Source organism: Bombina bombina, chromosome 4 (genome assembly GCF_027579735.1).
Source record: "Bombina bombina isolate aBomBom1 chromosome 4, aBomBom1.pri, whole genome shotgun sequence".
Taxonomy (NCBI): Eukaryota; Metazoa; Chordata; class Amphibia; order Anura; family Bombinatoridae; genus Bombina; species Bombina bombina.
The window spans coordinates 76,689,426-76,707,382 of NC_069502.1; the positions used below are offsets into that span (position 1 = coordinate 76,689,426).

Sequence of the window (17,957 nt, forward strand, 5' to 3'; positions counted from 1 at the left end):
CTATAATGCCCCTTTAGTGTATATAAATCTCATGTTCCTACATATAAGAGCGTCACTTTATACTATAATGCCCTTTTAGTGTATATAAATCTCATGTTCCTACATATAAGAGCGTCACTTTATACTATAATGCCCTTTTAGTGTATATAAATCTCATGTTCCTACATATAAGAGCGTCATTTTATACTATAATGCCCCTTTAGTGTATATAAATCTCATGTTCCTACAAATAAGAGCGTCACTTTATACTATAATGCCCCTTTAGTGTATATAAATCTCATGTTCCTACAAATAAGAGCATCACTTTATACTATAATGCCCCTTTAGTGTATATAAATCTCATGTTCCTACACATAAGAGCGTCACTTTATACTATAATGCCCTTTAGTGTATATAAATCTCATGTTCCTACAAATAAGAGCATGTCACTTTATACTATAATGCCCTTTTAGTGTATATAAATCTCATGTTCCTACAAATAAGAGCGTCACTTTATACTATAATGCCCCTTTAGTGTATATAAATCTCATGTTCCTACAAATAAGAGCATGTCACTTTATACTATAATGCCCCTTTAGTGTATATAAATCTCATGTTCCTACAAATAAGAGCGTCACTTTATACTATAATGCCCTTTAGTGTATATAAATCTCATGTTCCTACACATAAGAGCGTCACTTTATACTATAATGCCCCTTTAGTGTATATAAATCTCATGTTCCTACATATAAGAGCGTCACTTTATACTATAATGCCCCTTTAGTGTATATAAATCTCATGTTCCTACAAATAAGAGCGTCACTTTATACTATAATGCCCCTTTAGTGTATATAAATCTCATGTTCCTACAAATAAGAGCGTCACTTTATACTATAATGCCCCTTTAGTGTATATAAATCTCATGTTCCTACAAATAAGAGCGTCACTTTATACTATAATGCCCCTTTCGTGTATATAAATCTCATGTTCCTACACATAAGAGCGTCACTTTATACTATAATGCCCCTTTAGTGTATATAAATCTCATGTTCCTACAAATAAGAGCGTCACTTTATACTATAATGCCCCTTTAGTGTATATAAATCTCATGTTCCTACAAATAAGAGCGTCACTTTATACTATAATGCCCCTTTAGTGTATATAAATCTCATGTTCCTACAAATAAGAGCGTCACTTTATACTATAATGCCCCTTTAGTGTATATAAATCTCATGTTCCTACAAATAAGAGCGTCACTTTATACTATAATGCCCCTTTCGTGTATATAAATCTCATGTTCCTACATATAAGAGCGTCACTTTATACTATAATGCCCTTTTAGTGTATATAAATCTCATGTTCCTACAAATAAGAGCATGTCACTTTATACTATAATGCCCCTTTAGTGTATATAAATCTCATGTTCCTACAAATAAGAGCGTCACTTTATACTATAATGCCCCTTTAGTGTATATAAATCTCATGTTCCTACAAATAAGAGCGTCACTTTATACTATAATGCCCCTTTAGTGTATATAAATCTCATGTTCCTACAAATAAGAGCGTCACTTTATACTATAATGCCCCTTTAGTGTATATAAATCTCATGTTCCTACAAATAAGAGCGTCACTTTATACTATAATGCCCCTTTCGTGTATATAAATCTCATGTTCCTACATATAAGAGCGTCACTTTATACTATAATGCCCTTTTAGTGTATATAAATCTCATGTTCCTACAAATAAGAGCATGTCACTTTATACTATAATGCCCCTTTAGTGTATATAAATCTCATGTTCCTACAAATAAGAGCGTCACTTTATACTATAATGCCCCTTTAGTGTATATAAATCTCATGTTCCTACAAATAAGAGCGTCACTTTATACTATAATGCCCCTTTAGTGTATATAAATCTCATGTTCCTACATATAAGAGCGTCACTTTATACTATAATGCCCCTTTAGTGTATATAAATCTCATGTTCCTACATATAAGAGCATGTCACTTTATACTATAATGCCCTTTTAGTGTATATAAATCTCATGTTCCTACAAATAAGAGCGTCACTTTATACTATAATGCCCCTTTAGTGTATATAAATCTCATGTTCCTACACATAAGAGCGTCACTTTATACTATAATGCCCCTTTCGTGTATATAAATCTCATGTTCCTACAAATAAGAGCGTCACTTTATACTATAATGCCCCTTTAGTGTATATAAATCTCATGTTCCTACAAATAAGAGCATGTCACTTTATACTATAATGCCCCTTTAGTGTATATAAATCTCATGTTCCTACACATAAGAGCGTCACTTTATACTATAATGCCCTTTTAGTGTATATAAATCTCATGTTCCTAAATATAAGAGCGTCACTTTATACTATAATGCCCCTTTAGTGTATATAAATCTCATGTTCCTACAAATAAGAGCGTCACTTTATACTATAATGCCCCTTTAGTGTATATAAATCTCATGTTCCTACATATAAGAGCGTCACTTTATACTATAATGCCCCTTTAGTGTATATAAATCTCATGTTCCTACATATAAGAGCGTCACTTTATACTATAATGCCCCTTTCGTGTATATAAATCTCATGTTCCTACAAATAAGAGCGTCACTTTATACTATAATGCCCCTTTAGTGTATATAAATCTCATGTTCCTACACATAAGAGCGTCACTTTATACTATAATGCCCCTTTCGTGTATATAAATCTCATGTTCCTACAAATAAGAGCGTCACTTTATACTATAATGCCCCTTTAGTGTATATAAATCTCATGTTCCTACACATAAGAGCGTCACTTTATACTATAATGCCCCTTTAGTGTATATAAATCTCATGTTCCTACACATAAGAGCGTCACTTTATACTATAATGCCCCTTTAGTGTATATAAATCTCATGTTCCTACACATAAGAGCGTCACTTTATACTATAATGCCCCTTTAGTGTATATAAATCTCATGTTCCTACAAATAAGAGCGTCACTTTATACTATAATGCCCCTTTCGTGTATATAAATCTCATGTTCCTACACATAAGAGCGTCACTTTATACTATAATGCCCCTTTAGTGTATATAAATCTCATGTTCCTACAAATAAGAGCGTCACTTTATACTATAATGCCCCTTTAGTGTATATAAATCTCATGTTCCTACACATAAGAGCGTCACTTTATACTATAATGCCCCTTTAGTGTATATAAATCTCATGTTCCTACATATAAGAGCGTCACTTTATACTATAATGCCCCTTTAGTGTATATAAATCTCATGTTCCTACAAATAAGAGCGTCACTTTATACTATAATGCCCCTTTAGTGTATATAAATCTCATGTTCCTACAAATAAGAGCGTCACTTTATACTATAATGCCCCTTTAGTGTATATAAATCTCATGTTCCTACAAATAAGAGCGTCACTTTATACTATAATGCCCCTTTCGTGTATATAAATCTATGTTTCGAGGCTTTAGGAGGATTATGGGTGCACATTTGCACCTGAAGTTACCTCTCAGTGGATTAAATCACGACAATAATTGGCCTTTAAACTGAATACATCATTTATGACCTGGTTTACAAATTCTCATTGTATGCGGCATTACAACAACAAAATAAAATCAAACTATAAAACAAATTATCCACTTAAAAGCTCAGCTCCTGCACATTCCTGGCTATTTCTTGTTGAGTTTTTGTCCAGTGATTCTATAGCAAGTGCTGGCTTTTCATGCCATATTGAATGCGCTGCATATTATCGTGCTGGCTCTTTTTTCACATCATAAACAAGAACTGAAGTCCTCATGAATACATTTGCTCAGTACCAGAGCTGATGAGAGCTTTTTTCTTGCACAAGCTGCTCAAGTTAACAAATCAAAGAAATATTAAGAAAAAAAGCACAGCCTGTGTGGCTAAGTGCAACAAGTGAAAGGGACAGACATATAGGAGGTTATTAAAAGGACAGTAAATTCAGTTTTAAACAACTTTGCAATTAATTTCTATTATCACATTTGAATTGTTCTTTTGGTATCCTTTGTTGAAGAGTACGCTCAGGAGCAGCAATGAACTACTGGGTACACATCGAGTGAACTAATGACAAGAGGTTTATATATGCAGCCACCAATTACCAGTAATGCATTGCTGCTCCACAGCTTATGTAGGGTATACACTTCAACAAAGGATATTAAGAAAACAAAGACCATTTGACAATAGGAGTAAATTGGAAAGTTGTTTAAAATTGTATGCTTTTCAGTTTATTTAAAAAAATAAAATGCTCTTATATGTTAGATAATTATATTATTACACTATTGCTTTTATACATCTGTGAGGTTAAACCCTGCACCTTCAGAGCAGCAATGCACTACCGGGAGCTAGCTGAAAACCACCAATCAACAGCTAGATCCCAATAGTGAAAGATATGTACATATTATTTTTCAACAAAGGAGACCAAGAGAACAAAGTGCATTTACAAGTAAATTTAAACATGTCTTCATTTTACGTGCTCTATTTGATGGTTAAAGGGATAGTTTAGTCAAAATTACATGTTCATGATTCAGATAGAGCATGCAATTTTAAGCAACTTTCTAATTTACTCCTATTATTAATTTTTCTTTGTTCTCTTGGTATCTTTATTTGAAAAAGCAAGAATGTAAGCGTAGAAGAGGGATCATTTCGGATTCAGCACTTGCTGATTGGTAGCTAAATTTAGACACCAATTAGCAAGCACTACCCAGGCTCTGAACCAAAAGTGGGCCGGCTCCAAAGCTTACATTCCTGCCTTTTCAAATGAAGATACCAAGACAACAATGAAAAATTGATAATAGGAGTAAATTAGAAAGTTGCTTAAAATTACATTTAAAAGGATAAGAAAGTCAAAATGAAGCTTGCATGATTCAGACAGAGCAGGTCATTTGAAGACACTTTTAAAATCACTTCAATTTTCAAATGTGCTGCGTTCCCTTTCTATCCTTTGTTGAAAAATAACATTCCCATATCCTACACTAGTGGGAACTAGTTGCTGATTGGTGCCTGCACACATTTGTCTCTTGTTATTGGCTAACTAGATGTGTTCAGCTAGCAGCCAGTAGTGCAATGCTGTTCCTTCAGCAAAGGATAACAAGAGAATGAAGCAAATTTGTTCATAGAAGAAAATTGGAAAGTTGTTTAAAACTGTATGTTCTATCTGAATCATGAAATAAAATGTTGGGGTTAACTGTCCCTTTAAGTAGCATTCTGCAGGAAAATGTCTCCGTAAAGCATCTTATGAATGGATTCCTATGCCATTTGAGGCATCAGCAGGGTAGCAGGTCACAGACACTTTACAGCCTAATTTTCCCACCATTTACAAGAAAGAAAATCCTGGCCGATTTAGGAGCCAGCCGTGGTAGGAAAGAGGCACGTTTAGTGTTGTGCCAACTGGCATTTAATTGTAACGCATGAGAATCGCATGCAAAAGTGTTTTGGGGCAGGAGAGATTTGCATAAAACTACAGTAGGAAAAACTCTGCTGAAAAGCTTGTTTTTTAAGATGCTGCGTTAGACAAAACAGTGGTAATCTGCAGGAGATTGTGCACACACAGCTCTATGCCTGGTGCTCGAGCAAGGACATTTTAGGGCAAGCAGAAAGGATGATAGCTGATCACTGGCATGTTAATTAGCAAGTGTTTTACTTAAAGACAAAGAGGAGACAGCACTAAAGAAGTGGGGAAACTTTAGCAATGAGAGAATGAATATGTATGAAAAAGCTGCAGTGGGACGACTGATAGATGAGCTCTGGGGATATTATCTAAGCACCAACTGCCTATTTACTGCTAAGCAGCTTTGATTTCCTCTGAACTAATCTCAATATAGTGAATCTGTAAGTTCAAACATAAATATATTTATACTGAAAGGTAATGCTGCAATACAGATTATTTTTTTTTGCAGAATGCAGTTGATAGAAATATCCTAAAACATTTTCACATAGACTTATTAATAATTAATAACTGTAGGTCTTTTTTTTATTTTGATTGACAGATAAAGGGCTAGATTACAACTGGAGCTCTAATTTATTGTGTGCCCGTAAATGAGCAAATGCGCTCATTTACCGGCGGCGATAAATAACCAGCCATTACAAGTGACTGGTTATTGCTACAGTTAGCTCGCGGTAGCAATTAGAGCTCTGGTTGATTTTCAAAATATTCCCCAATTGCCTTCAAAATAAAGCATTTTGTAGGTTTTTATTAAAAAAAAAAAAAATGAATAGATTTTTAAAAAAAAAATAAAAACAAACTGCACAAAGCAGTTTTTAGGGGTTAAAGATGGCGGGTGTGGGGTGTTAAAACGGCAATGAAAAGTGCCCTTACACTGGGGTCTTTGGGGAACTGTGTGTTACCTGTAAATATATATTTATATACATATATATTTATGTGTTAATATGTGTATATATTCATATATTTAAATCTGCTGCCCATCGCCGCAAGACTTATCTCCTTCGCTAGTTCTCATGCCATGCCCGATGGCATCAGATCAAGGCTCCTATTGAAGTATATGGAAGTGTACTCTCGTGAGCGCAAAGCTTCTGTGAAAGCAAACACGAGGTCGCATTCGCATTGCACTTAACTTGTAATACCAGCACACATTTGCGTGTGCCGGTATTACAAAGTGGAGCGCAAATATCGCCCTTGCAAAATCTTTATTTTGTGCACCACTTGTAATCAGGCCCAATGTGTGTTCATCCTCTACATATTAAGCTGAAAGGTGCCTCCTCATATACAAACGTGTTTGTCTGTGTGTGGCATTATGAAGTAGCTGATTAGGAGCAGTCTAATACTTTGAAATGTTATAACATTTTCTGTTATTTACAAATGATACTTAAGCTATCCAAAGCACACATTAATTTCATAATTTAACAAATTTAAAGGAACATGAAACCCAAAATGTTTCTTTCATGATTCAGATAGAACATACAATTTTAATCAACGTTCCAGTTTACTTCTATTATTAAAATTCCTACATTTTCTTGGTATCCTTTGTTAAAGGCACAGAAATGCATTACTTGACATAGTTGAATATATCACCTAAACCAATGACAAGAGGAATATATGTGGAACCACCAATCAGCAGTCAGCTCCCATTAGTGCACTGCTGCTCCTGACTCTACCTAGGTATACATTTCAACAAATACCACCAAGATAATTAAGCAAATTAAATAGAAGTACATTGGAAAGTTGTTTAAAATGTCTTGATCTTTCTTAATCATGAAAAGAAAATTTGGGTTAAGCTTAATCGTTAGCCTGGTAGACATTAAAACCATCCATATAATATTTACATTTATAAAAAAAATACACTAAAAATGAAGAGGGCAAGTAAGAAATTTGGCTTCTTCCCATCTTAAAACATTTTCCCTCTGGACCAACAACTTGTCTCCCTTGACTGGTAAACAATAACGTATTTTTCCACCCTTGTGTAAATATATAGATACATACAGAAAGAGAAGCGCTCTACCAGGAACGAACAACCGCTCAGTAGTGCGTTCTATGGTGATTTACCACCTAGGAGCAGCCTCTTTTAGCCTAATTGTGCTTTTCACAGAGGAGAACTTTCCTGAAGTACATCAGTCTGATCCCGCCTAACAAGGTCAGTCCAGCCCCGAAATAACAGGCAATGTTCCTCTGAACAAAGGAACCCCAGACGATCGTTTTGGCCGTCTTTGGGACTCGTCAGTGAGGTGCAGCCATATTCTGTTTGTATTTAAATATATATAATCATAGTCACATAAAATGTTAAAGCTATATTTTTTTGTGTTGATGTATTAAAATATATTATTTGCTTTGTTACAAAAGCAGTCTGTGTGTCTCCTGATCATATGTTCAATAAGTAAAATACAATAAAATCTGGAATCCCCTGCTAAATAACACTAGGGCTAGGCTTCAGTTCATCAAATCAATATATTTCCTAACACAGCTTTTACTTATTGCATGTTTTTTTGACACCATCATTGAAATCATATAAATAGTATAAATGTCTTGTGTGTAAATGTGTTGTATTTTTAGGCAGTAATACAATGTGGCTAATAATCATATCATTATGAGTAGTGATGTCACAACAATCACAATGGAATTTTTTAATCCCTAATGGCAGACTTAACCTTCCTCTTTGCTGACTCACATGCACAGTGAAAACCAGATTCAGGTTTCCAACCTGGAATTATACGCAATTAGGGCAATCATAAATCACCTGGGGAATTATGTGCAATCACAAATTATCTACGGTCCACTGCCTTGCGCTAAAGTTACCTCAAGGAATATAGACAGTGTTATTATACATAGCTGGTTAGCTATTATTCCATTTCATTTTTAAAAATTAAAGGGATAGGAAACCCAACATTTTTATTTCATGATTTAGGTAGAACACACAATTTGAAACAACTTTCCAGTTTACTTCTATTATCAAATTTGCTTTATTCTCTTGGTATAATTTGTTGAAGGAGCAGCAATGCACTACTGGTTACTAACTGAACATAAGGAATGAGCCAATGGCAATAGGCATTTATATGCAGCCACCAAGCACCCAGCCCCATGTTTTTCCACAAAAGATAACAAGAGAACAAAGCAAATTAGATAATAAAAGTAAATTGGAAAGTTGTTTAAAATTGCATAATTTGGACATTCATATCACTTTAATCTGCGTTCTTAAAGGTACTTAAACTTTTATAAGTTAAGATAGAGCATGCAATAAAAATAAAATAAACTTTCCAATTTCATTTGATTTACAGATGTACTTTATTCTCTTGGTATCAAGTGTTGAGGAGCATATCTAGATAATGTCTCGAGCAGCAGGGTTTGCAATAATGTATAACAATGTGATATGATAGCAATATAATGTACCATCCTCAGCCTACCTAGGTATATTTTGTTCAGCAAATCATACCAAAAAAAATCAATTTGATAATGAAAGTAAATTGCAAAGTTTATTTTTTTCTAATTGAAAGCTCTATCTGAATCATAACTGGAATTGTAATGTTTATGTCCCTTATAAAGGAGCTCTAAAATCAAAATCATACCCCCTATAAAACATCAAATGAAACAAAATGTATACACGTAATTAATGTGATTGTGTAAAACGCCTCTAAATATTGGGCTTGGTCCGCTCTCGCTAGAGCGACGATAGCTCATATTATTTACTTATTTGGGCGCAACTTTCATCATACAGCAGCTACATGCTATAAAGAGATTGCATAGAGCTGCACACAAAGTTATTTACAGCCAGTCCTAACTGGCCTAAATATAAGGAAATACGCTAAACATACTTACCAGAGGGTTCATTCCTGTACTACTCTTTAATCTTGTAAATGCTTTTAAAAACATAAATTGTGTGCAGCTCTTTTGCAAACCAGTGTTTTTTATTGTGGATATCAACGAGACAGATATAAAAATTGACCTTAACGTCCCTTTTGGACTACAGCATAAGTTGTATAACAAATGTTTATGTCTCTTTAAAGATAAATTAAATATAAAATATATCAGCAAACAAAAACTGCATTGTTAGAGATATAAAAGAAATGTTTTATAAGCATTTTTGCTATTCCAGAGCAGATACATTCCTTGAAAACCTTGTGGGAATTTTATCTTACCTCATCTGCTTTCTAGGCAAATGTAAACAAGCTACTGTACTGGCCTAAGCAAACACTGTGCATAATGTAACAGGATCAGTAAATGTGCACCATACAGAAGAATAACTAACTCCAGTTGTAGTTAAAGGGACAGTGAACAGTAAAATAAAATGCTTGACTTTACATAGTAAAACAACTTTGCAATATAGATTAATTAATTATTATGCCCTCTTTTTCTGTAATTTAAAGGGATTTGAAACCCACATTTTTTCTTTCATGATTAAAGGGACACTGAACCCAAAAAAAATCTTTTGTGAGTTAGAGTATGCAATTTTAAGCAACTTTCTAATTTACTCCTATTATCAAATTATCTTCATTCTCTTGGTATCTTTATTTGAAATGCAAGAATGTAAGTTTAGATGCCGGCCCATTTTTGGTTAACAACCTGGGTTGTTCTTGCTGATTGGTGGATACATTAATCCACTAATAAACAAGTGCTGTCCAAGGTTCTGGACTTTCTTTTTCAAATAAAGATAGCAAGAGAACAAGGAAAAATTGATAATAGGAGTAAATTAGAAAGTTGCTTAAAATGGCACGCTCTATCTCAATCACAAAAGAAAAAAAATGGGTTCAGTGTCCCTTTAAGATAGAGCATTATATGTTATTTCCCTATTCAGTTTAAAGAAGTTTACTATGAAATCTCATGAGAGTTAAGTGAAATCTCATGAGATCACAGTAAAAGAGTTCATGACCTCAGCACTGCTGATGCTGATTGGCTGCTGTTCATTTCTTCCTTTTTTTTTACCTGCAGACTGCAGTAACTAAAAGAAACATTTTTACACAGAGCTTACTCTGCTGAACTGAGGAAGTTGTGAGGTAAAATATCTTCCTTTTTTAAATAGATTATCAGGTGATATTTTCCTGTCAGCGTTATACAGTTATATTGCATCACTTTCAAGTGATTTAGCATATGACTATTGTGTCCCTTTAAAGGACCACTAAATACAGTAGATTTGCATGATCAACAAATACATGCTAAAAATATAATGCAATTGCACTTCAAGTGAGTAGTAGATCTTTTTTTTGATAAATTTCAAAGTTATGTTTATTTTCACCGCCCTGCATCATGTGACAGCCATCAGCCAATCACAAATGCACATATGTAAATTCCTTGAATTCTTGCACATGCTCGGCAGGAGCTGGTGACTTAAAAAGTGTAAATATAAAAAGACAGTGCACGTTTTGTTAATGGAAGCAAATTGGAAAATTGTTTAAAATTGCAGCTCTATCTGAATCATGAAAGTTTAATTTTGACTTGAGTGTCCCTTTAAAGGGACACTGAACCCAAATTTTTTCTTTCATGATTCAGATAGAGCATGTAATTTTAAGTCACTTTCTAATTTATTCCTATTATAAATTTTTCTTCGTTCTCTTGCTATCTTTATTTTAAAAAGAAGACATCCTAAGCTTTTTTTTTATTCAGAACTCTGGACAGCACTTTTTTTTATTGGTGGATGAGTTTATCCACCAATCAGCAAGAACAACCCAGGTTGATCACCAAAAATGGGCCGGCATCTAAACTTACTTTCTTGCATTTCAAATAAAGATACCAAGAGAATGAAGAAAATTTGATAATAGGAGTAAATTAGAAAGTTGCTCAAAATGTCATGCTCTATCTGAATCACAAAAGAAAAAAAATTGGGTACAGTGTCCCTTTAAGTAAATATGAATACTGCAGAAAATAAATAACACTGAGCAGATTGGCAATTCTGTCCCCCTGACCAGTGAACTTCAATGAGATTTGTTCAGCCCTGCTCCAGTACTCATCTCCTGAGATTAACATTGCTTATTTAATGGTGCTTGAGCAGCTGAATAAATCCCCAGACTACACTTAAATAGAAGAAGTCATGGAGTAGTGAGCCTGTCCTGACGTTTCCTACAAAGGATTCAGTTTCTACTTCTGGAAGACGGAGTTCGTTCCCTTTCCAGCTGGCTCTGCACAGCGCTGGACCAGAGACAAAGAAATGCAATAAAAATAAAAACTCTACCGAGGAACCGCTGCTGTGCGCCGTCCGTAAACCCTATATCAGAACACTACCTACAATCCCACAGGAGTTGCAGAATTGTGTTATAAACAAGGGCCACTCAGAAACAATCTAACACTATGGGCAAGATTTATCATTGCTATTCTCCTATATGTGCGCCTAAAAATGCACGCACAAATAAATGCCCTTATTTATCATTACAAAACGTGTCTAAAATTGGACAATTTCAACTGTTATTTATTTAAATTTACACTCATTATAAATTAGATTTTTTTAATCGTATTACCTATAGTACGCCTCATTAATTTGACTTGTTACAAATTTATCATTTCTTTTCTCCTATAGCGGACTGACAGTTCTCTTGCAAATGTGTGCATTAAAGTTCTTCATAACTACTGTGGAGAACAGCTTTAGAAATCTATGTTATACCAGTTGTAGAAGCAATTTTAGAACAAAAAACGTCTCGAAAGGGCGCAAAAATAATATATAATGAAGAGCAATAACAACAACAATGTATATTGGAGCGAAAAAAAAAAAAATATATGAAAAAGGCGCAAAAATAATATCTGTTGGGGAGCAAAAATAGAATCGCAAAATAAACGAAACAGATCTATTTTCTTCCATGATTTTTTTGAAGGGGGCGTTAAGGCGCAGATACTAATGTGACTAGAGAAATGTATCTTTACATCTCCTCAGCTCGGCCATGCAGAAGCATCTTTGATAAATTTGAGCACACAGATGTGCTTCTCTAAAGGCAAATTAAGGAGAACCCATAGGAGAACTACCCGGAGAAGAGCAATCTTCTTATACTGTTACTACTAAAATCAAAGTCAAAATGATAGACAGTTTCATGGATCAGATAGGGCAGACAGTTTAAACAAACAAAAAACTATTTACTTGAATGATCAAATTGACGTTGTTTTCTTGGTAGCACTGTTTTAATGTATGAATGTATAAGATTGCAAACACTACTGCCATATAGTGCTCAAGTGCAGTAACTGAGACAACCCAGATATGAGCTACAACAAAGGATAACAAGAGAATAAGGTAAACTTGTGATAGAAGTAAATTGGACAGTTATTTAAAGGGACATTAATGTCATTAAAATAAATCTTCATGATTCCCTCAGAGATTGTACTTACTAAAGAAAATTTACTTATATTATCAATTTAGCTTCTTTCTTTGGTATCCTTTATTAAAGCAATGTACTACTGGGAGCTAGCTGAACACAATGGTAAGTCAATTACAAGAGGCATATATGTGCAGTCACCAATCAGCAGCTAGCTCCCAGCTCGTGAGCCTACCTATATATGGTTTTCAACAAAGGATACCAAAAGAACAAAGCAAATCAGATAATAGAAGTAAATTGGAAAGTTTAAAATCACATGCTCTATCTGAATCATGAAAGAAAAATGTTGGGTTTCATGTCTCTTTAAGCATCTGATGTTGGAGCAGAAGTACCATCCAGAATTTGTAGGATCTACATTCGTATAAAGGGTTTATGAATTCTGTAAATGATGTATGAAGCATAAATCTATCAATACTTTACTTAAAGGGACAATAAGCAGCAAATACATACTAGATATCATAATGTCTTTAAAGCAAAAATTAGCCTTAGAATATATTCTAGGTATATATTATATTAGTTGTTTAAATATTGAAGATGAAAGTGAAAAGTTTTAGTTTATATAAAGAAATGGGCACCATCATGTTTTAAATCAATTTCTATTTATCTCTGTCTTTTGCTGAGAACAATTAGGTACAGCTACAAATCGGGAAATAAAATATAGTTTGTGCAAACAAGGCTGAGTGGAAACCCCGTTATCTTATTTTATGTTCCACACAGTCTTGTTTGAACAGCCTCTTTTATTGTCTGTTTTATATCTGTCCCTAATTATTCTCATTAGGAGAGTGAGATCATCAGAAAACTTAAAGGGACACTAACCCAAAAAATTTTCTTTAATGATTCAGATAGAGCTTGCAATTTTAAACAACTTTCTAATTTACTTCTAGTATCAATTTTTCTTTGTTCTCTTGCTATCTTTATTTAAAAAGCAATTATTTAAACCTTAGGAGCCGAACCCATTTTTGGTTCAGAACCTGGGTCGTGCTTGCTTATTGGTTTGCTAAATGTAGCCACCAATAAAGCAAGCACTATCCATGGTGCTGAACCTAAAATGGGCTAGTTCCTAATCATTACATTCCTGCTTTTCAAATAAAGATAGCAAGAGAATGAAGAAAAAATGATAATAGGACTAAATTAGAAAGTTGCTTAAAATTGCATGCTCTTTCTGAATCATGAAAGAAACAATTTTTGGTTTAGTATCCCTTTAAGTTCAAACATGGTGACACCCATTACTTTATAGCAACTCAGTGGACTTTTCAAAGTTAAATTACAGGAAAAGGGACAAAATAAATAATGAAAGTATACTGCAATTTTTTTTATCTATACACAATTAAACAATTTATATTGCAATCTCATATTGTTTAATATCCCTTTAACATAAAAAAACAAACATTCTAAATCATTCTCATAAAATACAAGGTCACGTGGTTGTGAAGAACACAAACTAATAACCAATCTCTTATATATAACTTCCATGAGTTTTCCACACAACTGACCTGGTCTTGTGACTCCAGTTTAATATCTTCTTGAACCTGCTTAACCATAGTGGTGGGAGTGGAGTTACACTGATCAATCTGCTCAGTCTTCTCCACTTTTACTTTAACATCATCCAGACTGAGAGTAGGGGTAGCTTTTGTCTCCTTCTCATCATTGTCTAGCAGGTAGCGTAGGAGCTGGTGATCTTTGGAGTCCTTTTTCTTGTCCGTATCAGGCTCTGTCTTTATCTCCTGTGTGCTACCTGACGCCTGGCTATTGCCAGACCCTGTGTTTTTCTTGTCATGGTCTAAAGAAAGTGGGCTAATATCTGAGGGACTTCCCTCCTGAAGAAGCCGATGTAAGATTTTGTGCCGTTCAGTCAAGGAGCTGTGAGATGAAGGGCATGTTCCACTTGAGGTGCTTCCACAGCTTGAATTTGAGACCACTGGGCAAGTAAGTGCATTTTGACAAGTAGCGTCCACGTCTCGCAACTTTTGTTCTGCTGTGGATGCCAAAAGTTGCACAAGTTTGTTACTGGTGGCAGCCAAAGAACTTTTTGTTTCTCCCTCTGTAATCCTGTCAGTACTATTACCAGTGTTAATGTCTTTGGGCTCCATTTTTATGGGCTGCATATTAAGCCTCCCAGGTGAATTCTGAGAGTTCAGTTGACGTAGAACAGAAGATGTGGTGGAATATCCAGCTGTGGTGCTGGGTCCTTCATTAATCCCCTGACCAGAGGTTATTGGGGAGTTGGAAAAGAACCTATTATTATTAGTTGGACATGCACTGCTTGTCAAGCCAGGAGAAGGGGCAGAAAATCCAACAGGGGTTAAAGGTCCTTCATTAAGCACAGGCATGGAGTTCATAGGCATGTTTGAAAATGATCTGCTACTATTGTTACAGCCAATGCTTGAGATACCCACTGGGGAGTGCATGGTAGGCATGGGGGGAGAAAAGGGATTACCTGAAGCTCTAGGCCGGGAAACCAATCCTGGGCTACCACGTGGCCTTGGAGACATGAACTGAGGAGGACTGATCCCCGGACTGCTCATGGGAGAGTTGTTGAGGTTTAGATTGTTAATGTTTTGGGGTCCAGTCTGCCCCTGGTTTAAGGCAACATTGGTTCCAATCTGACTTCCAGGAGAACATCCAAAATTTGCTTGGCTGGTGTTGGAACTGCTTATGCTGTGAAGGCCAGTGCTTGGCTGCTGGTTTAAACTGGAGGTCAGCATGCTGCCACTGGATGGAGAGGTGGTTGAAGAGAAAATCATGCCTTGAGCTTGGGAAATGGTGGGATTCATTGATGGGCTGAGTCTGGGTAGTGACATTCCTGAGTTAGTGTTTTCTGGGGTAGAAAGAGAGCTTTGGTCCCTAGAGAGGTGGGAAAGATAATAATATAACAAGACTTAAAACTCAACAGCACTGATCTGTAGAATATTAGCAGAGATAAGGCAAGCAACATAATGTCTACTAACTCTTCCACATGTAGACTAGACATGTGAATCAATGATAAAATACAGTTAGAAATGATACAGGCAGTGCCTCGTCTACAAATTCAATGCTCACGCTATTCCCAAAATGCAACTGTAAAATGGGATAGATTACATTTTTTTGGTAATATGGTATACCTACTTGCGATCTGCAAGCAAAGACCAAGCATGGATATATGTACTAGACATGTGACAAATCACTGTTTTCAGAACAAATGTGAACTATTTCTGTCTGAATGTGTTCATCAACTAAACAAATTAATGAAGAAATCCAAAAATGTGTTAATTCCTTTATTTATCATTTAGTTTCCCCTATTAAATGGAGAAACTGAATGAATGAAGGTTACATTTGTTTATTTAGGTAATGAACACATTTTATACAAAATGAGTTCATTTTTTTTTTTGCTAGAATCTATTTAATCTGATAAGATTATAAATGCCAGCTGCTGTGTAACAATGTTCATACACTTTATTATTTGATGTTAATGGAACATGGAAACCTTCAAGAGAGAGTATAATTTACAAAAAAAACAACTTTCCAGTCTACAACTTTCTTTTGGTGTCCTTTGTTGAAAGTGAGTTTCTTTCCATGAGACCATACTGAAGTAGGCTCCAGGGGTGTGCATGTGTCTTGAGTAGATATATATACATATAAATATATAATTGTTACAAACATCATTGCAAACACGGTTGCCATATATAGTTTAAAATGTGCACGCTCCTGAGCTTCCCCCAGTATACTCACATGGTAAGGAGCTAAGTCTCAGCAAATTAAACTAAGAGAAAGAATTATATTTCAATTTGGAAAGTTATTTAAAATTGTAAGCTTTGGCTTTATTTCACAAGGTGATATTCTGTTGTCTTATTTCTTCTTAAAGGGACATTCCAGATAAAATTTAAATGCACTTCACTTTGAATAGAAACAATTTTGCAATATACTTTTACCAAAAATGCTTCTGGTAAAACCTATTACTGTTTTCAGAGTGATGTTTTACTGTGTATGTGAAGCATATACAAATATAGCATATTGTTGCTAATTATTCAGTTTATATGATACAAGTCACTGCAGAGACACTGTTCAAAATGCTCATGCGTGTGCATATTTACATATGCTCCACGTGCACATGCACAGTAACAGCTCAAACTTAAAATAGTAGTAACTTTTACTAGAAGCATTTTTCCTAATTTGATTCTGTTCCAAAATGAAAAGCATTGATGTAGATTTCCGGAATATCCTGTTAAATGCTTGGACAATCTCTAGAAGTTATTCTAGAAGTTGTATTTTAAGTTACAGTATTACAGAGGAGATCACCTTTCAATGATATGAATTCCCCTAATATAGGGCTGCATATCAGGGCTTGGTGGGTAGCACAGTTTGCACTTGGTGTGTGCGCTGAGTTCAGTCCCATCACTCAGTGTGAACTTATAGGATGGGCTAAAGGCAGTTCCTCGCGTCATAACTAGAAGAGAGATTAAAAAAAAACAAAAAACAGGATTAGAGAGACAATTCTAAGATCTTGTAGACAGAGCGTTAAAATGGAGAAAATGTTAAAGAGCTGCAATGAAGATAGTGTCTCCAAACAATGGATGTGACGCACTCGTGTTCTGCACAGTCATATAATCCCGAGAATAATATGTAGATGTATTACATATTATATAAAATATTATACGTTTTGTTTCTATAAAATACTTTTTTTTTCTATAAAATAATGAGCAATACCATGTTGAAGCATAGGTTTCCCCTTAACTATCTCTTCTGCTGAGGATTATTAGAGACAAATATAAAAAAAGCAATTAGAGTGTGCAAACAAGGCTGTGTGAAATATAGGATTAAAGTAACTATCTAACTGGGTTTCCACACAGCCTTGTTTGCACAATCTCTTTTATTGTCTGTTTTACAGCTGTCCCCAATTGTCCTCAGTAGAAGAGATAGATAAGGGGTAAACCTAGATTACAGGAAAAACAGAAGAAAATAAATAATGAAAGTATAACGTAAAGTATGTGCACTAGATATTACTAAACATTTAATATTATAACATTTAAGGTCTTCTGAACTGTAAAACAACAACAACAACAAATGGTGCATGTATGTTTGTGAAGAAATGCACCTTCTTGAAAAAGCTGTCTGGCATAAGACGGTTCTGTGCCCTGAGCTTGGAAAAAAGCGTAAATACATTTCCTCACGAGATCTTCCCAGCCCGTACTGCCTGAAGCTCGCAGGGAGCTGGTGTCAATGGAGAT

General features: G+C 34.9%; 1 protein-coding gene across 5 annotated transcripts in view; it reads right to left on the minus strand.

Annotated features, from left to right (window-relative positions):
- NCOA1 (nuclear receptor coactivator 1) overlaps positions 1–17,957 on the minus strand; it is a 581,392-nt gene that overhangs the window by 71,115 nt on the left and 492,320 nt on the right. For all 5 annotated transcript variants that reach the window (XM_053709523.1, XM_053709524.1, XM_053709519.1 and 2 more), the window contains exons 8-10: positions 17,825–17,957; positions 17,029–17,176; positions 14,247–15,597 (exon numbers count right to left, since the gene is read on the minus strand). The exon at positions 17,825–17,957 is cut by the window's right edge and continues 8 nt beyond it. In XM_053709523.1, coding sequence (XP_053565498.1) covers positions 14,247–15,597; positions 17,029–17,176; positions 17,825–17,957 — 1,632 coding nt within the window. The remainder of the gene's footprint in view (positions 1–14,246; positions 15,598–17,028; positions 17,177–17,824) is intronic.